The sequence below is a fragment of the Sorex araneus genome, chromosome 10 (assembly GCF_027595985.1).
Source record: "Sorex araneus isolate mSorAra2 chromosome 10, mSorAra2.pri, whole genome shotgun sequence".
NCBI classification, from domain to species: domain Eukaryota; kingdom Metazoa; phylum Chordata; class Mammalia; order Eulipotyphla; family Soricidae; genus Sorex; species Sorex araneus.
In genome coordinates, this window is record NC_073311.1 from 2,368,658 (window position 1) to 2,393,281 (window position 24,624).

Consider the following 24,624-nt stretch of genomic DNA (forward strand, 5'->3'; position numbering starts at 1 on the left):
AGCTCTATCCGGGAACCACACTCACAGCGATGACTAACACCCAGCTGGAAGCAGCTTCTTGACACTGCCGGTGTGACCAAAGTCCCCAAAGAACAAAGTCCAAGGCAACCTCCAGATGTTGCCTGAAGGAGCTCCCTGGAAAAGCTGCCTTGAGAGAAAAGCAAGGCAGCATGATACGCCTGACACCCCAGCAGAGGCCAGGAGCCAGCCCTTCCCAAAGGCCCCGCCCGCCACACGGCCCCCAGAGGGGCGAAGACCTGACAAGCTGGAAACAAAGACACACACACTTCCAGGTGCGGATTTTTATTTTCATAAAGAGACAACAATGCCTTCCCACATACAAGTATTTACAAAACCCAACTGATTCACCAATTCAGAACCTGGGTTTTTTTTTTTTTCCACTTCTCAACATAGTTGGGAACATGGAAACATTAATACCCACACAATTCCGAGAGTTGGAATTTCCCATCACACGGTACAGCCGACCTAAAAGTGCACTTACCTGCACCACTCAGTCTAAGGGCCTCGGGGCATAAAACTCCTGGCCAAGGTTCCGCCCAGCACCCAGGCCAGGCCATGCAGAGCGGGAACAAGTGTGCCACTGCACTCAACATCGGTTTCCATTTACAATTAAAAAGGTTCCCAACGCTTCAGCAGCTATACAGAATATGAAGGTTTATTTCAAAAAAGAGTACATTTTTTTTAAACCAGGATACACAGATGCACTTAAGGTAACAGTACCTTCTGCAAAAATAGGTTACATAATACTCAGAAATGCAAGGAACAATCTTATTCTCTAAAAATTAAGACAGGAGACCTTTGAAGCTGGGACAGCCTTCAAAATGGAGGCTAACAACCTTGGAAAGAAGAATTCCAAGGCCAGATACCACAAAGCTAATGCTGCAAATCAACTACTAGCGCACGGTTGGGAACTACTCTTTATATTCACACAGCATTAAACAAAATGGTTTGGATTCCAATCTTTTCAAATGTGTCTCAGTTCTGCAAGATAAAAGCTGAATGATACACAAAACTATTAAAAGTTACAACAGAACTATTTAAACATCTTCTCCAAAATTGAGAAAATCATGTTAAAAAAAAGAAAAAAGAAAAAAAAAATGTCCGACAAACTCTCAAGCAAGCCAGAGGTCCTCTTGGTAAGTAGTCAATCAAGTTCATAGAAGATTTCAATAAATTAACTTGAAACCACGGCAATAAGCTCTTCTCAAAATCGTCGTGGAGGTCCGCCTTTAAATGGCTTAAATCCGGAGCTGCTCCCTCTTGGCATGGAATTGCCACTGATCTGTACAATTCTATTGATTGGGGATGCATTACTGGGAAGAAGGTTCAGAGAAAACGAAGTCAAAACAGAAGAACCACCATCACCATGTCCCAGTGCCAGCGCCCAGTGCTCGTCCCCCTGAAGTACCTCTCCCACCAGGCTGCCCCACTCGCTAACCATGCACGATGCCGCTCCACAACTATTTCTGGATTTTCTTTCTGGGCTACACCTGGTAATACTCGGGTTACTCCTGGCTCTGCACTCAGGAAATACTCCTGGAGGTGTTTGGGGGGTCATATGGGATGCCAGGACAGACCCTGGATTCCCTTGTATGTAAAATGCAACACAGTAGGTACTGATGGGAAAAACAGGCCCTTATATAAAAATCAGTAACCCTTATAGTGAACAGCGAAATGGCTGACTGAGAATAAGCCACGATCTGTAACAACTGGTCTGAAGCAGAGTCCCCTGGATCCTGTGACCCAGAGAAGCCACTATGGGGACCGGGGCAATACACCAGAGCGGAAGGGCACTGGTCCTGCACGCAGATAGCAGGCTGTGATCCCCAGCATCACACACTGTCCCCGAACCCAGCCAGGAATGATGTCTGAGTGCAGAGCCAGGGGAAGCTTTGAGCATTACCGGGTGTGGCCCCCAGAGAAGCAGAGAAATTGCTTGTGGTTTCAGAGCAAGTGGAGGGCAGCATGAGTCAGTCACTGAACACGGAGCAGGGATGTGGCTCAGCACTACAGCACTCATCTTGTATGTGTGAGGCCATGGGGCCAATCCCTGGCACCGTGAGGGGGCTGGAAGTGAAAATGCACTGTGGCCAAGTACACGGAAAACCCTGCGAGACCGGCTGGGGACAAGTGCCGGGAGCCCTTCCTCCAGCCCAGGCTGGCAATGAGCTGCAGGAGGCACCAGCAGGTCAGAGAAGCAAGCGGGTTCAAGAACTGCACCATGGGGGGTCCTGACAGGAAGGAGAAGGGAGAGCACACTGCCTGCCTCCCCAGCCCCAGGCCCGACCCCAGCACCCGCCTCTCCTGTAAGCACAGAAAGCCAGAAGGGGAAGGAGTTTGCTGGAACACTGAATTTAAGGTCTGTGTACAGAGACACCACCTACAGCCAGGAACAGAAAAGAATGTCTGAAGTTCACTATTTAAGGGAACCAGCAGGGGGGGGGGGAAGGAGATTTTATATTAAACAAGTAGATTCATACAAAAAAGCACAGTGGATAGGGAGTTCCCCTTCCAGAAAGCCAGGGACTGGCCCCCCAATTCCCCACGTGGCCTCCAGAGCCCTGCCCGGAGTGACCCCTGAGCAGTGTCAGGAGTATGTCCTCAGCACTGCTGAGTGTGGCCCAAAACCAACAACAGCAACCAAAAATTCATAAATAAATGAATTACCCCATTAGGCACCTGCCAATCTGACACAGCTTTTCCCTAGGTCAGCTGGAAGGCCGACAGTCTGAGACATGGACTGACTAGGAAGTGCTGACGCTAGTGCCCACGGGTGCCAACTACCAAGTTCGGCCCAGGCTCCCAGCACTCATTCTGCTCGGTGCTCCTTGGCCTGGAGACTTTGAGTTAAAGGGAGGAAACCCCTGAGCAGGTCCAGGGCTGTTCCCAGCTGCAATTCAATGTCTCAGGAGTTGTAACAAGCATGTGGAATGAATGCACTGCTGCCAGTCACACTCGTGGCCTTTATACTGACTTTTAAGAAAGGAGAAAGGTCGTGTGCTGGCACACAATACTTTTTCAGCGCAGTGCTGGTGCTGCAACCAGGGCCCCCCAGGTACAAGGCCATACCTGTACCACGGGCTGCAGCCCTGCCGGAAGTTTTGGATTTTGTTTTGATTTAGGGGAGTCATACCTGGGGATGCTCAGGAAACATAGGAGGGGATCAAACAGGGCAGCAGGTGCGCCTGGCCAGGAAGCCAGAGTCCAACTCACCTTCCGTGCTGGGTCATCATCCCCACCCCTGAGCGCCCGTCGCCCATGCGCCGCGTGTCATGGTAGCTGGGCCCCTGGGAAGGTGGCCCATGCCACTCTTTCCTTGGTCCACTTGTGTCCCGACCGTGTCGCTCTACCACGTGGCGTTCCTCGGGATAGTGCTGGAGAGAGAGAGAGAAGTGATCACATCCTTGGCCTCAGGGCCGCCTGTCCAGGCCGGAGACTTTTCTGACAGTAAGAGGGATATCGCTGGCCCTCAGGGAACATGGAGTGCTGGGCATCAGGCATGGCTGTGGTCTACCCGCCCTGACATACATGTAATGTCAAAAGGCAACCAGGAAAATGCCTGGTAAGAGAGACAGATGCAGAATGGAGGAGCGTGTGGAAAGGTTTCTGGCTATTCTCTGACGAGAGACCACGAAGACTCCAGGACTGGGTATAAAATTTGAAAAAAGCTCCACAGTTTAATTTTATGTTCATTATCTTTTAGTACTCAGAATTTCTGAGTCCTGAATATTTCTGCACCAAGGTTATCTACCCAATGCCTGAATCTAGTTATAATTTGCTCTACAAAGATATGTAAGACGACACAATGAGAGGTCAAAACCTTACAGGAAATCAGGAGAAATTAAATGATCATCACCATGCAAACAAGAAGCGGAAACAGATCTGATCCTTTTACACTGTACTAGAAACACAACTCTAACAAAATCCCATACACCCATAACTCTGAGAATCAGCAATAAACATTAAGAAACAAAATCCACAGACCGAAGTGTCTAGAGGAAGAAAAGAAAAAAATGGAGGAAATTAGCCGACAGAAAGCAAAGTCAGAGATCTCCTACAAAGATAAATTACTGGCAGAATAACGACTTCCAAACTAAGAATATCAGAATTTTCTTTTCTTTTTTTTGTGTGTGTGGGGAAGACCGCTAAGAAGGGGCCACACCTGGTAGTGCTTATTGGACCATATGTGGTGCCAGGGATCAAACCCAGGTCAGGACTTTGTAGGCCCATCATGCTACCTCTCTCCAGCCCCCCAAACACAAAATGTCCAAGGGAGGGAAAAAGGAATTAAAAATCATGCAACTGCCTTAAAGTCTATTGTGAGAGAATATTCTGATTACAGGTCCGGTCTCAAACACTCTGTTCCAGGTAAATGAACAACTCAAAGAACTGCTCTAGCAAACATTTCTATTAAGAAACCCTTAGATCAGGCTGGGGCGATGCTCAACGGGCCGGAGCACAGGAGGAGGCCAACATGGGCTTTGTATGCACTGCCCAGGCCTAAGCACACAAAGGAAAAAATAAATACTAAAATTCAGAAGACTACCAGGCTCGATTTTTTTTTTTCATAAATGGTTTGGATAAGCATGCATGCAGCGGTACAATCAAGTACGCAAAGACTGAAATTTTTTCTAGTAAAAATATGCTACAAAAACCCGGTACATGGGGAGGGAGGTCATACAGGACTAAAGCAGAGCTGTCCTTGCACACAGAGGCAGCAGTGGGCCCTAAGCTCTGCCGGGGTGGCCCAAGCTGCCCCTGCCTTCACATCCAAACCAAAGACAAACCCCGAACTAGCACACAGTCAAACACAAACCGGAGATGAGGGCCGGGAGGGAGAGAGACTACAGCCATACATACATCTCAGTGGGGCTCCATCCACAGCACTTCTCAGCACCTCCAGGAGGAGCCCCGAGCGTAGAGCCTGAAGAGGACGCCCTGAGCATCCGTGGGTGTGGCCCAAAATAAAAAAGGAAAAGAAAAAAAAAGACAAGCCCACAGAGCCTCTGTCTGGCCAAACTCAAGGACACAGTGACCACACTGCAAGCCCAAAGCCAAGCGTTTAATTAACCTAGTGCCTCCTCCCCCGACGCTGAGGAATCCCCAGCAGAGCTGCTGTTGGGGACCCTTCCCCGCCCCACCCTCAGTGAGTTATCTCCGTATCTGCGCCAGCCGTGTACAGCAGCACGATGAAGAGTGTGACATGCTGCGGGCACCTGGGCCGGGTGCAGAACCCCATTGGTGCAGCCCCCCACTGCAGTAAGAGCGAAAGGAAAAGGACAACAGGGATTTAGCTTTCCCTAAGAACCCCAGGCGAGAGCGAGCTCGTGCAGGCCTGTGTGCACGCCAGGCGAGGCTGGGATACAAGCCCAGCAAGGCAAGGGGCAACCACTGAGCACACTCCCAGGGATGGCCCCCAACGGAAAAATATCTATATATATGTAAAAGTCATGCGGAAGAAGATTTGCTTACAGATGCAACAACCAATTCCCGGCAGCAAATACAACCAGCAGAGCAAGAACAAAGGGGCCAGTATCGGACTGATCAGGCCTGCTGAGTCTCAGCTATGTGTGAGAAATCTTTTAGGACAAATGAGCTTTCTAATCACCCCCCATTATTCTAGGCCACATCAAAAACAGAAGCATCAGGAGAGTGTCTCATACCCTTCTGAAGAATACACCATGAACCCTCAAACGCTCACCTGCGTCCCACTTCCTCGATCTGTGATGATTCCTCGGTCTCCGTCTCTGCTCCCGTATCCTGAAGCATTGCTGCGAGCCCCAGGGGGGGCCCCTCTCACATGTCCTGATACTTCTCTCCCAGACCGTTCTGCTCGCTCAACCCTGTCCAACAGACCCAACACATGGTCAAAATACTGGGATTTCAGGGGTCAAAGAGAAGATACAGCAGGTAAGGAGTCTGTAAGGCATTTGCTTATACATAATCAACACCAGTTCGATCCCTTGCACTCCCGAGCCCTACCAGGAATGATTCCTGAGCAGAGTCAGGAGTAAACCGTGAGCATTACCAGGTGTGGCCCATAAGCAAACCCAAACATGCCGGGACTTTAATAACCCAAATGCACACTACCCCTAGGCAGGCAGCCGGGGGAGGGCTCAGACTTTGTGTGCAGGAAGCCAGGCGCGATGTGGCACTGCAAAGTCCCTCAGCCATGCAGGGACTGACCCTCAAGCACAGAACCAGGGGTAGCCCCTGAGTATTACTTATACCCACCCGCACCCCCCGCAAAAACACCATAACACCCAACCTGGCCTCCCGTTTGTCAGAGGACATGGCGCTTTCACTCTTCCAAGCTGAGGGTCGTGATGGGTTGGGGCCGGCGTCCCGGGGGTGCCGGGGGTGCGGGATATCCGGCCGCTCATGGATCATCACTGTCCTCCGTTCGTCCCGCTCGCCACGTACTTCTCGCCGGTCTGTTTCTCTAAGTTCATTTCTTGGTGGAGGTTCGCTTCTTCTGGAGTCACTGAAATTTTTTGGGTACCTTTCAAAGCTGGTATCTTCTCTGCGCGCAGGACGTGCCTTTTTCCCTTCACTTTGACCAACAAAGCGTTCTCTCCTTTCGGTGACCCAAAACAAAGAAAAAGCATCCCAAGTCACTACCTGAGACAGGGATGCATCACTGCTCTTAACGGCCAAGGCAAAGAGAGGAAACAAGAGTCCTCGCACCAAGAATTATAGTTAAGGTAATAAAGGCAACACTCTCAAGCACGCAATGACAGCTGAACACAACTGATTTTTGACTAATGAATCACATTCCAATCAATATAAATACACCAAACACATAATTTGTCACAAGCATTGAGTTTTGACCCAAAATACCAAAGATTTTACTAGATAAAATCTAACTTAGAGGCTGGAGTGGTAGCACAGTAAATAAGGAGCTTTTCTCACACAGAGAATCCAGGTTCAATCCCCAGGACCCTACACGTCCCCATGAGCACTGCCAGGAATCATGTGATCCTTAGACAGAGCCAAGAGTGACATACTGGGTATGTCCCCAAAAGAAAAAAATAAAAGGAGGGGAAACAAAGAAATCCATGCTTATCCCCAGCCCCCAGAAGGGCTCAGAGGCGACAATCCCATGTCTCTATCTACCTGTCAAAGGATGACTGCACGGAGCTCTCAGGAAACCTGCTCCTCTCCCGATGATCAAAGTCGCTGAATCGGTTCTGCTGGCGATAGTCAGATCCATGGCCAAACCGTGCATCTGTATCTAGAGACAACTTCTTATTCTCGTTCCAGTAAGGATCATCTCGCCTTAAAAAGAGACATTTGCTCATATATGTCAGCGCACAATCATCAGGCAACACTGACGCAAGCCACACCAACCCCGACTGGGACACAGAGCACTCTCAAGACTGAGCACCCTCCTCCAAGAACAGATGAGGAACTACCAACTACACTGAGTCACAGAAAAATATCGAAGCTAAGTAAATAGTCAAAACTTGTTTTAGGAAGCATTAAGTTTCTGAATTAAGTGGTAAAAGAAAATGAATACTTGATACCATTTAAAACCAAAATTCTAACCAGCAGTCTATAATACAACTTAACATAAAGTGTAACAATTTTTCAGTTGTATTAGACTTTGTGAAAACTAAAGAGATAAATCCCAAATATAACTCATCCACTCCAGTGATTTTTCAACTAATTAAACCTCAAGAAATTATATAAAGAAAATGAAGTAACCACGCAAGTCGATGCATCCATAGCAGACTTAAGACTTAAGACTTCCTGTCTTCCTCGGGTCATGACAGCCGTTTTTGAGCCCTCAACCCCAGCCTGGGCTGGAGAGTGATGGGTGAAGTCTGCCGTGGCCGCATGTACGGCCTCAGGTGGTACAAAGGGCCGGAAGAGCTCTGTCCTCCACGGCAACACTGGGCTCGCTCTGCTCTGTGCTGTCCCGCCACCGTGACCCAGGGACTTTCTGAGGGCCCCCCGCCAGCACTCTCCTTAGTCCTCCCTTGAGCGAGAGCCAGAGAACTCTCCCAGAAGGAAGCAAGCAACTACCTGTGATCCACATCCCGTGGGCGCTTCAAAGAATTCCTTTTCTCCTGTTCATAGCGAAGCTGCTGCTGCTGCCGCCTCAACTCCTCCCGTTCCCGAGCAATACGTTCAGCTTCCTTGCGCCGTTCCTTCAGGCAACACAGAATGAAGAGCCACCGATGCAGAACGGAAACCAAGGTAAGTGAGTACACAGGCAACTTCGCACGATCCCGCCAGAAACCACGGGGGTGTGGGACAGGATGGGATGGACCAACAGGACAGCCTGTAAGGCGGCCTGCCTTCACATGGTCAACATGGGTTCAATCCCTGGCACCCCACATGGTCCCCTGAGCCCACTAGGAGTGATCCTTCAGCACAGCCCGGTGGGGCCCAAAAGCCAAAAGAAAAAAAGGAAAAACAAAGAAACCATGATAGGCAGCAGCAGGCCAGCATGTGTCTGGACAAACACATGTGACTTTAGAAATCAGTCATCTAGCCTATGGCTTTTGTTTGGCAACACTCAAGAGAACAGACTGGGTGGGGAAAGGCTGAAGCTGGGAGTTACAATTAGTTTTCTCATTTGACCGAAACAAAAGCACCTAAGGGAACTAAGTCAGACTGTCACTAACAGGTAAATGCCGGTACCCCAGGGGTCAATTCCACAGAGAGGCCCGTTTCCTTCCAGCCTGGGGAGGTCATTCCCACCAGCAATGCAAAGACACTTTCAGCTTGCATTATGGCTACTCTGGACTCACAGTCCTGTGCTCAAACTATCAAGCTGCCATGATATTGCAGTACTTGAATTATGACCCAGTGGCTAGCACAAAGTCAATAATAATTGTATTTTTAACTCATATGTAATTCACTGTTATCTTTCAGGGACAATCAATGCTCATTGTATGCTCATTGTTGAACTCATTCTAAAGATGCTTTACAAAACCCACAGGTTTGAAAAGGTCAGTGATGAAGAGAAAAAGATTTGCTGACTGCACCTGTTCAATGCGAATGCGTTCCCTTTCCAAGCGTTCACGTTCCATTCTCTCTCTCTCTAGTTTTTGCCTTTCAATTTCTAGGCGCTCTCTCTCTCTCTGTAAGCGTTCCCGTTCTTCCCGTTCACGAATTATTCTAATGCGTTCTCGCTCTCGACGCTCTCTTTCTGCAAGCTCTCTTCGTCTAACAAAAACCAGTATTTAGAAATACTTAAATTACGCTAGCACTGAGTGAAAGAGAATAGTTTTTTGAATCTGAATTTTTCCTTGCAGCTGGCACAATTTTAAATTTTAACTCAACCTAAGTAGTTTAACATAATTTGAAAGAGAACTCAAAAGGAAACTTTAAACAATGCAATATTATATAACTAAGACTGTCAACTGAACAGCTAAATTTTAGGATAGTTGTCTTTTATGATTCCTGTATAAAAAAAAATCCAACTATAGTAATAGTTCGTTATGTGACATTTTTAAAATGAGGTAGTCTGCAAATGTGAATTTACAAAACTACAACTCCAATATCTTGGGAAGAGGAATGTCTTAGTATCTAGTATCTACTCTTTCCTCAGCGAGCCGGCCTTCTTTGGATGACTTGAATTTGTAGCCATTAGCTGCCCTTAATGATTCCTTTGGAGTGTTCATCAGCCTGTAAGAGATGGGTCCAGGAAGCATGCTTTTTTGAGACAGGAGGCAGTAGCTGTTCAAAATACTTAAAAAACTGATCACTATACACGATTTTAAGTGTGTTTGCACCATTTCCTCATGCTAAAGCAGCCTTTGTCTACAAACTGTTTGTTCTCACTGTCTCCACCTCAAGAAAGGCTGCAAGGCATTCTTAATTATTACATGAAGGGGGGCCCTTACAAGCATTTCGTGAGGGAGACCAAGGACTCTTACTAACTGATGTACAGAATAGCCATGATAGTCCTGCACAAAACAAAAAATGCTCCTTGTATATCTCAAATTCTATCATGGACCTTCAGACATTAAAACAACATGAATCAAATCACCTTAAAAAGCAACTGAGCCTGGGCCCTAACTCATTTATTTCACATAGATTAAAGGATGTTCAAAGTTTTTTCTGATTACGAAACAACTGAAACAATCCATTCAGAATTTTCAAGGATTTTTTTCTTTTCCTGATAAACAGAAAAACTAAAACAATAATAGAATCACTTCAAAGGTGTGATGTTAGAGCCGAAGAGATAGTTCAATAGGCTAAGTGTACATATAGAAGAGCATAGCAACATAAGAAAACTAGTTAAAACTAAACAACCTTTTTCTCGTGGGCTTTTTTTTTTTTGGGTAACTCATTTTAAATGGTTTATTGGTTTACCCGTTTTGACCCGATTATCTGTAAGTTTAAATGTCTGTCTGAAATGCAACTCCAAGTACACAAAAGGAAATATCTGCTTTGAAAAATTTCAAGAGCTGCTCACTTGAAATGCCAGCAGTGCCCTGTCTTCAGCTTGCCAGCCCAACACACTAGCATCAGCCTGATGGGGGGCCGTCACATGTTCATGGGTCTGAAGAGGGGAGCAAAACACCTGAGCACTTCATTAGGTCTCCTAAGTCAAGACCAAGCATTCTGATCTGGAATATACACTACATTAAATTTAGGTTTCTCTTTTGCATTAAAAGTTATGGCACTGGGGCTGGAGCTATAGTACAGCGGGTAGGGCATTTGCCTTTCACACGACCGACCCAGGTTTGATTCCCAGCACCCCATATGGTCCCCGGAGCACCGTCAGGAATAATTCCTGAGTGCATGAGCCAGGAGTAACCCCTGTGCATCGCCAGGTGTGACCAAAAAAATAATAATAATAAAACATTTTTTTAAAAAAGTTATGGCACTATATTTACTTTCCAGAATTTATAAAGATTGGTATATTCGATATCAACTTCATTTCAGGGTAGGAAAGAGTACACTGAAACTTTAACACAAAAGGGCACTGCCAGGCTGCACCTTCATTAAATCACAAGTTCTATGCCACTGGGTCCGATACACCTGGCCCGAGGGTCCCTGAGCACAACAGGTGTCCTTTGTGAGGAGAATGACGGGCTCAGGAGCTCCCCACCCTCTCTGCTCCCACGCCACTGCCCTTCAGAAGGAAAGAATGCATTCTGCAACTCCGAAAGAGAGGGCAAGGAAGTAAACTCTGAGCAATGCAGGATAACTCTAAGTCACCTGAGTAACGTGAACATGTGGACGGCTGGAAGTTAACCGCTGTTAAAAGGACTCAGGTAGTTCTTAATTGAGCCTCCTATGTGACATTGTTGTGCTGTGTTCAGATAAGGCTGCCTGGGTCAGTGCTGGGGGCTCTGAGCCCGAGCACTACTGTTCTTCTCTACACCTGCTGTTTTAAAGCACCGCAGGTTATGCTGAGACCCTCATATCTCAAAGTGAATTTACTTCCTTAAAGGCATGATCTTTCTGGTGGCAGCTCTGGCAGGGAGGACAGAGCACTGAACGAAGTCCAGAGACATGGTCTAAGCCCGGCTGCATGAGCCCTGGGCATGGGAGGAGCTGGCCGGCTGCCGTGGGCCCACAGCGTTTCCAATGAAGTGACAACAGACAGACTTCGACGAAGAGAATGAATAAGCACTGAGTTGGTAAGGGTTAAAATGCGATGCAAACTGAAGAAATTCTTAGGTTTTACCGCACTTTTTGAAAGTGGCAAATAGTTTTCTGTGGGAAAACAGGTTTCAGAATCATGGTTTGTAACTAACATAAATATGAACCTAATAGTAAAGACCAGTATAAAATAGTTTTTTTTCCTACCTTCGAAGTTCCATTGCTCGTCGCAATCTCTCAAAACGAACTAAGTGCTCTCTTAATCTCTGCTCCTTCATCTTTTCAAAAGGCAAGATGTCCTTCCTTCTGTAGTCTTTGTCCCTCTTTTTATCTAAGCTAGCTCTCTCTTTTTCTTTACTTCTTCCATGAATCTACAAGGGAAAATGAGAAGTTAAAATTATTTGGTATTCTGTCTTTCAAGATCAGCCAATCTTTGAAAATGATGAAAGTAATCAATGTCTTTTTCTCCGGTTTTCCACTATTGAAGTATGCAAGGATGGTCGTGGACTGTGAATGATCTTCTCCTGGAAACATGCAGAGCAGCACCCATCTCAGAGACTTACTTTCTCGTGCCTCCCTCTTCTTGATGGTCTGCAATGATCTCCTTTAGTCTGGTCTAATATCACCATGTGTCCTGGACTCTTTGAACCTAAGAGAAGAGAAACCCAGATGAACAAGTATGGGAAAACCCACACACTCTGGGAGCCGGAAAGAGACTACAGAGGATATGGCGCTGCCTTGCAAACACGCACCCCAGGCTCAATCCCGGGCACCCGCTACAGTCCCCTGAGCTCTCTCTCTCTCTCTCTCTCTCTCTCTTCCCCTCTCTCCCCCTCTGCTAAATTAAAAAATGCTCAGTCTGGGCTGAATCAATAGTATAGCAGGCAGGGCAACTGCCTTGAACTACCTGACCCAGGTTCTATCCCCAGTACCCCAAATGGTCCCCTAAACTCCACTAGGTGTGGGCTGAAAAAGCTGAAAACTGGAATAGAGGCATTTGAGAAAATGAACATTTTCTTTCTTTTTTTTTTTTTTGCTTTTTGGGTCACACCTGGCGATGCACAGGGGTTACTCCTGGCTCTGCACTCAGGAATTACCCCTGGCCGTGCTCAGGGGACCATATGGGATGCTGGGATTTGAACCCGGGTTGGCCGCGTGCAAGGCAAACGCCCTACCCGCTGTGCTATCTCTCCAGCCCCAAAAATGAACATTTTCTTAAAAAAGGAGGAAAAAAAAGCTGAGTCCGGGGCTGGGATCTAGAAGCAGCAGAGCACAGGTTTCACAGGCTTCTCATGGTGAAGCCCCAGATCCAACACTGGCCGCCCGGCACCCCCAAATGAAAGCGTAGCCTGTAACTATAAACACTATCAGTGACCTCAGAATATCTCACCCTCAACTACTCAACTAAATTCTTCTTTTTTCATGTTTGGGTTATACCCAGTGATGCTCAGGAATTACTCCTGGCAGTGCTCGAGGAACCATATGGGATGCCAGGGATCAAACCCAGTTGGCTGTATGCAAGGCAAACGCCCTCCCTGCTAGCGCCCCCACAGCTACATATTAATGGCAGTTTTAAGCCCATCCAGATTTAACAGTGAAGAACTATTTGTTGCCCAAGAGTAGAAAGTCATTCTTTTCAACTTCCTTCCCCCAAAGTGACATCTACCACCAAAGCTAACACAATCACCTCCATTATATGCTCAACTTTTCCTTCACACTGTAAAAAAACCTTAACAATGAACTGCATTCAAGGGGGTGGGAGAGTAATAAGCACAACATACTTATTCGCTTCTTGTCCTCACTTTTTTTCATCGATTCTGAAGTTTGGCCAGTTGTTCCACTATCATTCTTTTCGTCTTTACTTTCAGTTTTCTTAGTATCCTTGCTTTCCTTTTTCTCAGATTTCTCAGACAACCTCTTCTCTTCTTTTTTGACAGCGGCTTGTGTCCTGATCATATCACCCCACACAAGAAAGCAAAGAAAATGAGAACTTCCGTTCAATGTACCAAAAATCTAGTCTCAAAAATAATCATTCTTACTTGCTACTTCTATCACTTGTATTTTTCTTGTCTCCAGAACATCTTGAACTGATCTTTTCATCATTTTCTTTCTTCAGTTCTTTCTTGGAAGGATCACCCTTAACCTGAAAGATGTAAGTTGGGGTGGAAAAACCCCTGTCACAGTTCCATCTTTATGACCATGCCATCTTGACATCAGAGGGTTCCTCGCCCACCCACAGCCCAGCACACTTGCCTTTTCAACAGATATCAGCTGTCCATGCAGCTCCGTGCGATGGAGGTGGGCGATGCAACGGGACACCTCCGTGCTGGAGGACACGGTCACGATGCCATAGCACTTGGCGCCAGGACTCCGGGCATTTGTGACCACCTTTGCACTCAGAACCTGTCACAGCAGAGTCGATTCTAGATCAGTACTCCTCAAACAGGGATGCCCAAGGTGAAACCACACAGCAGGTGGGCACAGAGGCGTGAGGAACACAGAGGCAAAGGAGGCGGAGAAGCACTGTTCTGGACATCAGGACAGGAACTATTCCATTTAAAGGGTCACTGTCACTGTCACTGTCATCCCATTGCTCATCGATTTGCTCGAGTGGGCACCAGTAATGTCTCTCATTGAAAGTTAAAGGGTATATTCAGGATACACAAATTCAGGACAAAGGGTAAATAAAGTCAGGACCTCTGCTACTGAAAACCTGTAGTACGTTTTATGTTCTTATGATTAGAAACACCTGGAAAATACACAGGGGAATCAATTAAACTGTCAAAAACTTATTTTCAGCCGGCCTCACATGCTGGGGGAAAAGGCAGCTCATATAGAGAAGGGAACACCAAATAAAGAGTGCTAGGAGGGCCACTGGGGCTGGGAGATATGCTGAGAGTAGACTATAGACCAAACATGATGGCCACTTGATACCTCGATTGCAAACCACAACGCCCAAAAGGAGAGAGAGAGAGCAAAAGGGCATGACCTGCCACAGAGGCGGGGTGGGGTGAGGGGATGGGTAGGGGTGGTGGGAGGGATACTGGGATCATTGGTGGTGGAGAATGGGCACTGGTGGAGGGATGGGTACTTGATCACTGTATGACTGAAACGCAAGCACGAAAGTTTTAAGTCTGTAACTGCACCTCTTCATGATTCACTAAAAAAAAATAATAATCATCATCTTATTTTCTTTGCTTTTCTTCAAATATATGGCTAAAATGTTACAGCAATAAAGTAATGGTATAACTATAATGTTACAATTTGCAAAATCAGAAATAATATTTTCAATTACACTTGGACCAAAAACGTCTATCTCATAGGCCCACACAGTCCACTGAATTAAAATACCAAGGCTGTGTTTCCAAGAGCAGCCATGGACCAGAGAGCCAGCCCGGGGTCAAAGACCTACGCCACCAGCCCCCTGTGCCCAGGGAGCGGCTTTAGGACCTGCATAGACAACACCGACCCCTCCGGAGCACCACTCCAGAGTCATCCCCACACCAGAAAAAGCACCAAAGAGTCAGTTAGACAGCGCAAAGACCTAGAGCTGGTGCTTTTGCACCTGGGAGCCTGAGTTCAGGCCCCTGGAACACTTCTGGGTGAAGTTCCAGAACAAAAATAAAAAGAGAAACTGCAGGCTTAGAAATATACCTTAGGGCTGGAGAGAGAACACAGCGTTAGGGCGCCCAGCACCAGTACAAGGTCTCGGTGCCCCAGTACTGCCAGGACTAAGACCTCAGAGCAAGCCAGAGTGGCCAAAAACCAAAGCCAGGGGCTGGAGTAATAGCAGAGCGGGTAGGGCGTTTGCCTTGCATGCGGCAGACCCGGATTCAATTTCCAGCATCCCATATGGTCCTCTGAGCACCGCCAGGGGTGGTTCCTGAGTACAGAACCAGGAGTAACCCCTGCGCATCACCAGGTGTGACCCAAAAAGCAAAAAAAAAAAAAAAAAAACAAAGCCAACATCAGTAATCACAACATAAAACCCAACCTACATATTATTTCATATTAAAGAGCTTTTAAAAGTCATGTCAGGCCAGGGATGCGGCTCAGCAGCAAAGCACAGGCCCAGCATGAATGAGACCTGGCTCAATCTCTGCACTGCAAAACCAAAACCAAGGTTAATGTGTGTGTTAGTGCACACACATGCACACACACCAGGCATGGAATTGGCTGACGGTCTCAATTCTCTAAGACAGAGCAGGGGCAAGTAAGCAGGAAGGCGAGAGGAAATAAGCAGTATGGAATGGGGAGAACAATGTCAGGTAGAGGAAAATAGGGTTGTTTACAATGGCATTGAGTAGGAACTTGACCCTCAGAAAGGCTAATTTGCCCCAACTGTGATTTATTACTCCTTGCTCTGTGCTCTGGGGTCATTCCTAGTGGTGTTCAGAAATCAAACAGGGTGGCCACATGAAGGTAAGCGCCCTACCTACTGTACCGACCCATTCTCTGATTCCAAGAATACTGTTTTTTGGGGTTGGAGCGATAGTAAAGCAGGTAGGGCATTTGCCTTGCATGTGGCCAACCCGGGTTCGATCCCCGGCATCCCATATGGTCTCCTGAGCACTGCCAGGGGTAATTCCTGAGTGCAGAGCCAGGAGTAACCCCTGCGCATTGCCGGGTATGACCCCCGCCCCTCCCCGCCAAAAAAAAAAAAAACAAAAGAAAACTGTTTTTAAAGTTCTAACAATAAGTGGTTAAAGAGAGAAGAAAAAAAATAACTACAGTTACTCTTCTTGTGTGTTTGCTTTGGCCACACCTGGCAATAGTCAGGCCTTCCTTCTGGCTCTGTACTCGGGAGTCACTCCTGGCACTCCTGGAGTCACTTGGGGGGTCATCTGGGATGCTGCAATGGAGCAAGCACCTCACTATGTTTTTCCCTCTGGCCCAAATCTCAATCACCTTAATGCTCCAACGATTCTCGAAGTAAAGACTCCTAAATGGCTCATTGTACTCCATCAGCTTAGGAGATATCTGAAGGCCTGGCAAGTACATGCCAACCAGAGTAGGACAAGCCCTTGCTCTAAAAGGGCTTACATTGGTGCAGATTAAGACATGGGTTAAAAGCTAAAATATGTGTGGTAGGAAGTCACGGCCTCTGAAGAATACAGACGATCCACTGGGTTTCCTAGAACCCTGAGTGCCTCTGCTCAGTTCCCTGTGTGCCACACAACTCTCCTCGTGAGCCAGCAGCAAGTCTCTCCTCTCGAATCCTGCGGCTACACTCCCTTCAGGGCCCATCACGACTTTTGGTTTTATGTTTCCCTTTTCTCTATTTCCGCCTGAAATCTATACAACAGGGACCACATCAGTTATTCTGTCCCCCTAATTCTGTACCTCATTGCCTAGTACTCATCCACCTGTATTTCCCAGTTTCATCAAATTAGCCGTGACAAAGCTAAGTGCTAGGAAAACCAAGAAAAAGGTGATAACTAAAATTCACTCCACTAGGTGTTAGTGTGGATGGGAACCTTTAGGGGTCAGAGACAGCACAGAGGGTGGGAAGCTTGCCTTGCACGGAACCAACTGGATTCAATCCCGGCATCCCATACGGTCCCAAGCCCACCAGGAATGATCACTGAGTGCAGAGCCAGGAATAAGCCCTGAGCACACCGTCAGGTGTGGCCGCACGCCTCCCCGCCACTCCCCCAGACACAAATAAATACATACCTATATATATACACACACACACATACACACATTATGTAGAGAACTTTCATTTACTGATTCACTGCGGGAGGGTTTCCTGGTCCTGTAGCTGGACGAGACCCCCGCTGGTGCTCAGCAGGCCAAATGTGCTGACAGAGGCTGGACTTCTGATAGAATATTTCATCAGGCTTCCTTCCCAGCGGTCAGTGAGAACAACCATCAAACTCACCTGTCACCACAGAACTTCAAAACTAGGCCTAACCAGAGCTAAGCAAAACAAGAAACTAGAAGATTTTATACAACACTGCCTTGCTTCAAATGGAGATGCAAGAGAGAGCAAAAGGCATAAAGAATGTACCTTTCCGTATTTGCCGAAGAGGTTCTTCAGATCAGCAGCTTTGGTATTAGAAGAAAGTCCACTGACCCAGATATTTCTTGTGGAGCTCCCACTGCTGCCACTGGCACTACCTGCGCTCCCTAGAACACAGTCAATAACAGACATTGAACTTTCTGAGTTAGAATTCGTTTTTACAAAAATATAGGGCCAAATTCTTTCAAAATTATAAAAGTCACTCATTTAAACACCTTAACTTTATTATACCAAACTTTCACGAATGGGCTATTAAGATCAATCAAGTATCAACACCATCTTTTACCTATACCATACCATTCTTCTCGGTATCTCAGAGCGCGCACGCTCGCGCACACACACAGAAACACACACACACACACACACACACACACACACACACCATCAAACATAAGAACAGACAATACAACCCACGGGGAAACAGGTCTGAACCAACTTATACACATCTTGGTACACGAATCTTGAGTGAAAATGTGTATGAAAACAATATGTGACTTGGAGTTCTGCTGAGTTGAATAAATCACAGTCTTCCACAGCACTGCATCTAAGTGACCGTGAAAGTCATTGTTTGGGAGTGTACCAACCCCCATGTGCTGTGGGCTACACATTCCGAGAAACTGGCATTTGAGGGGACAAGTCAGGGGACAGGATCAACCACTTTCAAGAATCTAAGGGTTACAATCATGAACAACTTTGCAACTGTGTGTCTCATGGTGTTCAATGTTTTTGTTGTTGTTAAATTCCTTCTTAAAGGAATTTAAGGGTTAATAGCAAAGACTAACCAACCAGCCATTTTCATTCTCTATGACAACAACAGTAAGAGCGCGCTGGAATCGGTTGTAGCTAGATAATTCTGGCCTTGAAATTAAAATGATCTTCTAAAGTACGTCCAATTCAAGAAGATGCTTTAGACTAAGTAAATGGGTACATGAGTCACTCCTGTACAATTTCCATCCACAAATTATGGTTTCAAATAGAAGGATGCCAGTTCCTAGAATATAGTATCCTAGTTTTTCTTCAAATATACTGCTACAAAGGGCAATTTCATGCTTTTCACTTTATTTGAAAAGATTCCTTACCTGTCTAAAAGTAACAGTGTATACAAAGCAATTAATATAATAGTAATGATTTTTGTAACTTCAAGTTATGTCTACTTAGAAAGTACATATTTTTTAACAGTTTAACATATGCCACAAATTTTTGTTGAAAAATTGTCAGTATCAATTTATGAGACAACACATATCTAACTCATTTTAATTAAAGGACTGTGTATGTCTACTCTCAAAAGTGTACTATCTCTCTGGCCTCTAAGTGACTTTTTCTTTTTTTTTGCTTTTTGGGTCACACCCAGAGATGCTTAGGGGTTACTCCTGGCTCTGCACTCAGGAATTACTCCTGGCGGTGCTTGGGGGACCATATGGGATGCCGGGGATTGAACCCTAGTCGGCCACGTGCAAGGCAAATGCCCTACCCACTGTACTATCACTCTGGCCCCTCTAAGTGACAATTTTTAATATCTGGGTTCAGGTACTACCTTCTCTAACCAAAACCAAACTTCTTTTGATAACAGGAAAAGTTCATCTTAGCCAAGAATTAAAACATTTAACATTTTTAAAGTCTTATCAGCCACCACAACTGTAAGCATGTTACTATATTCATCACTAAAATTTACCAGCAGGATCAACTATAAATCCTTGTTTCTTTTGTGGGGGGTACATAGGGAGGCAGGGAGCACACATGGCAATGCTCAGGGGACCTATGTAGTGCTTGGAACATGTGTGTAGCCCACACTCAGCCTGTTGCGCTCTCTCTGGCCTGGGCCTCACTTTTGAAAACTATGGGTTCCAACTCCAGATGGTTTGCCTAACTCAGGTTTAGTCTGGCTTGGCTTGAACTGATCTTGATGCTCAGGGCTTATTCCTGTGTATGAGCTCAGGGACCTTATACAGTGTCGGAATCCAACTCAAGTTCGTTGCGTACAAGGCAAACGCAGGGTCACTGTACTATAATCTCTCAAGCCCCACATAACTTTAAAAATAAATTTATGATTCGTGACCAGTTAATGTTTGATTTGCATACCTATCTTACATAGGTATGACAGAGTCTCTTGCCCACATCCCTGGCTGTCTTCCCCGGGGCCCCTCGGAGGGGATGGGCTCCAGCTTCTCTCCCCACCCCGAGCAGAGCTCCTGGTGGCTGAAGACCTCCGGAACTTAGCCATAGACATGCTCAAGGCCCCTCTCCACACGTTTGGACAAGCCTCACTCATGAAGATACTGGCAGAGGAACCCAGGTGTGTGTAATCCCATCAACAGCCAACATCCAGAGACTTAAAAGCAAGCTCCCAGAAGCACGCAGCCGCAATCCTACTTCTCCCTCTGGGAGAAACTGGCAAGCTACTGAGAGCTTCCTGCCTACATGGGAAAGCCTCCCAAGCTTCCCACGGTGTATTCTTATGCCAAAGCAAGTAACAAGCTGGGTCTCATTCCCCTGACTCTGAAAGAGCCTCCAATGCAGCATCGTTGCATTGGAGGCCGAGTAGAGAGAGGCTTCTAAAATCTCAGGGATAGGACGAATGGAGAGGTTACTGAGACCACTCGAGAAATTCAACGATCAACGGGATGATGATGGTGATGATAATGATGATGATGATGATGATGATGACCTATTTTACCCTGGGATCCCACAAAAATTTCTCAGGCTAAAAGGCAGTTGAGTGAAAAACATCTTAAAACGCCCGTGACAAGACAGAGACATCCCTTCTAGCAGCACTCATGAGACATTTCACTCAGCAGTATCCAAAGGATGCTATGTTCTCTTAAAGTAAGTTTTAGGAAACAAGTATCTTTCAAGTAGAGAACATATGCACTGTATAAAGATATAACCCGATGCCCATTTCCCCATGAGATCATCAGTGACTCTCCAATAACAAAAAGCAATAAAATGTTTACCTTTACACTATCAGAACATAAAATTGTTTTGCTACATCATTTCCATCAAACTTTAACAAGCCAAATTAGGAAATAAATTCTGAAGATGAACCTTCAGAAAAACATGAACCAATTAACATATTGGCTATGTTAAGAGAAATGTGTCCCAATTTAAAGAATGAAAAACTCAAACAGCAGGCACAGATTTTTCTTCTCAATACCAGACTCCATATATATATATATGTATATATATACACACATATATATACACACACACATATACATATATATATAAAAAATACAAATATTAGTAACAGCATAGGGAAACGGGCTGGTGATATGTAGCTGTTTTAAATGACTATGAAAGAAAAAAGCTTAAGTTATAAAGAAAGAAAGAAAAAATCTATTAAGTTAATGTCCAAACAGTTGCTTAGAATACAATGTTAAAATATACCTGGTTTGGGGCTGGAGTGATAGCACAGTGGGTAGGGCATTTGCCTTGCACGCAGCCCACCCAGGTTCGATTCCCAGCATCCCATATGGTCCCCTGTGCACGGCCAGGGGTAATTCCTGAGTGCAGAGCCAGGAGTGACCCCTGAGCATCGCTGGGTGTGACCCAAAAAGCAAAAAAAAAAAAAACAAAAAAAAAACAAAAAAAACCAAAAAACTGGTTTTCAGCAGACTCATCTCAGCTGATACATTAAATTTTAATGCTTCAAAAAGTCTGCTGAAAGCTCTAATTCCAGTTTATACTACACCCACTGAATGAATTTAGTTTTGTCAGTTACTAATAATTAAATGAATAAAGGAAACCCTGAGTTGAAAACAATCCGTTACCTTTGTCGTCTTTGGATGATGTCTTGCTGTCTTTAGATTCCTTTGAAGAGCTGAAGAAGCAAATCACCAGAAGAAAATTCAAAACAAAAAACAAAAATCGAACAGCTTGAAATTGACTATTTCAAACTACTGCTATTTATACAAATTAGAAATTGCAGAGGCCTAGAATAGGTTATTTGAACCAATGGTTCCCTTAAGATTCTTGCACTGATTTCCCCAAGATGCCTGAAGATCTAGATTTTTCTGACAATTCTATTCAGTGGATATATGGCCATCTTCTCCAGATTTCAGGACTGGGACTTGACTTCATTTTGTGTTCTTAGGACTGATAGTTGTTCATTAACCATCATCACAAGGATTTTTAAAAATAAAACACAAAAATATTGTCAATTTTGGAAAAAACAAAAACAAAAAACAAAAACAAAAAACCAAAAAAACCAAATGTATGCTGACAATTCGACAATGCAATCAGGACACACTGCATATTACGAAGATCTTGAATTTTTTTTAAAGTAACTTATGACGGTCAAAAATATTATAGGCAGGATCATAAGGACTAATTACTGTACAGGGTCTTGAAGCCACCCCCTTAATGTAGAGTGATCCTACTGAACGCTGGAATTCAGTATCGTAAAGAACTGACATAGAAAACAAACCTCTTTGCTTGACCAGAGGCCCCAGTAGACGAGGGCCCTTTCTTCAAAGTATCCTTTTCTTTGTCTCCAGATTCTGCTTTCTTAGAACTTTCTCTGGCTTCCTTCTCGACAGGGTCCCCCTTCACGCAGTCTTCCTTCTTACCATCTTTATGGTTCACGTTCATCTCGCAGTCCTTGCTTTCCTTCTCCAGGCTCTGTGCAATGGGGGCCTGCCCATCTTTTGGCTTACTTGCTTCGGAATCTGTAATTTTCACATTTTTACCTGTTTCTAGGAGGTCATCACCATCAAAATCCAGAGTGATGGCGTCTTCGGCCTGGACTGTGACCGAGATGTTGTCATCCTCAGCTTCCCGCACAGTCGCATTAGCTTCCGTCTCTTCGTGAGCTGTGTGATCAGCCTCAGCTAGGCTCCCTTCTGAAGGAAGAGGTTTAGATACTTCTTGTGTACCATCACCAGAACCTGCTATATCTAAGAGGATTTAACAGGAATAAATATGGCAAAACAAGAAGTTTAAACAATTTCATATTCATAAGCTAGAAAAGGACCTAGAAAATAGAAAGCCAGTTATTAGCACTGATGGAAGGTTAGGGGAAAGAAACACAAGGCTATTAACTGAGAGAAACAATCCTTTACCCCGGATCACTCATTCTTCATGGAGAACATGACCTCTTACACACAAACACCAACAAGGAGACGGGAACGTGGCTCCAATCTGGGGAGACCAGCTCTTCGTTTCTGGTGGTAAGTTAATGGCACAGAGAAGACTTTGTTCCTCCGTGAGCGAGAGACAAGTGTGCAGATTTGTTATTCAGTGTTCCCATCGTGGGATTTAACCCTGTGGCCTTCAGGAATTCCCATGATGGTGTCTTCAAAGGTCACAGTCTGAGGGTCTCAATCGGCCTTCCAGGCATTTCCAGGGCCCCTCGTCTTCCTTCTTTCTTCTCTGTCAGTTCCTGCGTCGTCCAGATTCGTCAGACACGGCGACCGGAGGCTCCGCAGGTGAACTGCTCCCCAGTGTCCAGGAAATGGATTGCTTCCAGTCTTCATCCTGCCCAGCCAGTCCCGGAATGGCCAATTTTGTGTGTTCCCCCACAACACAGTGGCCTCGGGCCAGGGAGGTTTCAGTCAGTGGCTTGGCTTCTCCTTGCTTCCAGGGCTCCCACTGGCCTTGCTCAGAACCCGGCCCCGCATCCTTCCTAGTCCAATGCTGAATCCTGTGGCTTCTGTCCAAAAGCTCTTCTGTAGTCTTGTGCTGACCACAGTGTTGCTACTGGCGTCCCTGTGGCCGTACTGGATGAGACCGCTCTGTTAAAGCACTAGGACTGTCAGAAGACCGTCAATTCCTCCAAGCGGCAAACGAAAAGTCAGTCTCCTGGTTGCCCACCATTTTTGAACCAGCAGTAAAATCCATTATCCATACTATAAGCACGTATGAGTTACTGCAGTGCCAGTCTTAAGAATGCAATGAACTTACCGTATGCTATGTTTTTTTAAATAACAAATTAAAATTGAGTTAAAATTTTTAAATGGCATTGTTCACTACAGTAACTGATATGCACCATCAAGTTAGAATATTTTTTAAGTTAAAATGAAAACTGAAATCAATTAAAAATATTTAAAAGATGCTAACTTAATTCACTAAATAGATAACTTTATAAGCAAATGCATTTCAAAACTAAGTTACTTCATAAAATTTACTGTTTTTCTAAACATCAGACATTCTTAAACTCTACTTAGCATTAAACATACCTTTCTCATTTTCTTCTTCCTCACCATCCTGAAATTTAAAAAATAATCAAATGTAAAATAGAATACTCATTTTGTATAACAGTATAAAATCAATTTACTAAATCCATCTATAATTTAATAATATTAGGGATAGTCATCATTAATAAAATATAGGATAATCCAATCAAACTCGGAACCCAATAAGAGAGACGTGGCCCATGTTTGGTATTGAAGAGATGGGCCAACCTATCAATGATCAGCTAACCCATGTACTGGATTGCTTTTCAGCAGCATCATACTCATTTGAATCATTATCAAAGAGTTGCCAGTGAAAGACTACCATGATTATTCTGTGTGTCACAACTGGAGGCAACGCTAGGGTATTACTAATTCAACAAAATAGTCCTGAAAGTCTTAACTTGAAGACACACTTTCAAAGGCAAATGTGTTTTATAAATGAAACAAGCTAAACTATGCTCCTTTTGAGGCATCTCAGAGTGCGAAGGGTGACTCTGAGAAAGAGACTGTCCAAGTACTCACTCCTTCTGATCTGCTAAAAATGAATTTAGAGCAGTTACATACACCAGTGAATGGTCAGCCACTTTTCAATGGTATTTATGCTACAAGTAATCAAGACGAGTAACTCACATTTTTTTTAAAACAACAACTACAATTTTAAAATGTGGTATCTTTACCTAATCTAAAACTAAGAGGTGTGCTAGTCTGAAAAGACAAAAAATTTTCTTTCATTAGCCATTAAAATACTGTGAAAATCAGTGAAATAATTGAGGACAAAACCAACATTTTACTCAAAAACCATAATGAATAAATAACATACAGTCATCTTAGTAAAGAAAA

The 24,624-nt window shown here is 45.1% G+C and overlaps 1 protein-coding gene across 18 annotated transcripts in view; it reads right to left on the minus strand.

Annotated features, from left to right (window-relative positions):
* Positions 1–287: 287 nt before the first annotated feature.
* SLTM (SAFB like transcription modulator) overlaps positions 288–24,624 on the minus strand; it is a 50,075-nt gene continuing 25,738 nt past the window's right edge. For 6 of the 18 annotated variants that reach the window (XM_055118077.1, XM_055118074.1, XM_055118070.1 and 3 more), the window contains 16 exons: positions 23,788–23,815; positions 22,038–22,506; positions 21,382–21,431; positions 17,603–17,721; positions 13,843–13,992; positions 13,629–13,732; positions 13,371–13,537; positions 12,153–12,238; positions 11,797–11,960; positions 9,018–9,198; positions 8,050–8,174; positions 7,138–7,299; positions 6,290–6,598; positions 5,723–5,864; positions 3,235–3,395; positions 288–1,334 (listed from right to left, as the gene is read on the minus strand). In XM_055118077.1, the coding sequence (XP_054974052.1) occupies positions 1,226–1,334; positions 3,235–3,395; positions 5,723–5,864; positions 6,290–6,598; positions 7,138–7,299; positions 8,050–8,174; positions 9,018–9,198; positions 11,797–11,960; positions 12,153–12,238; positions 13,371–13,537; positions 13,629–13,732; positions 13,843–13,992; positions 17,603–17,721; positions 21,382–21,431; positions 22,038–22,506; positions 23,788–23,815 (2,526 nt within the window). In that variant the 3' untranslated portion in view covers positions 288–1,225. The remainder of the gene's footprint in view (positions 1,335–3,234; positions 3,396–5,722; positions 5,865–6,289; positions 6,599–7,137; positions 7,300–8,049; positions 8,175–9,017; positions 9,199–11,796; positions 11,961–12,152; positions 12,239–13,370; positions 13,538–13,628; positions 13,733–13,842; positions 13,993–17,602; positions 17,722–21,381; positions 21,432–22,037; positions 22,507–23,787; positions 23,816–24,624) is intronic. The other 12 variants (XM_055118080.1, XM_055118078.1, XM_055118071.1 and 9 more) reach the window with 4 other exon arrangements.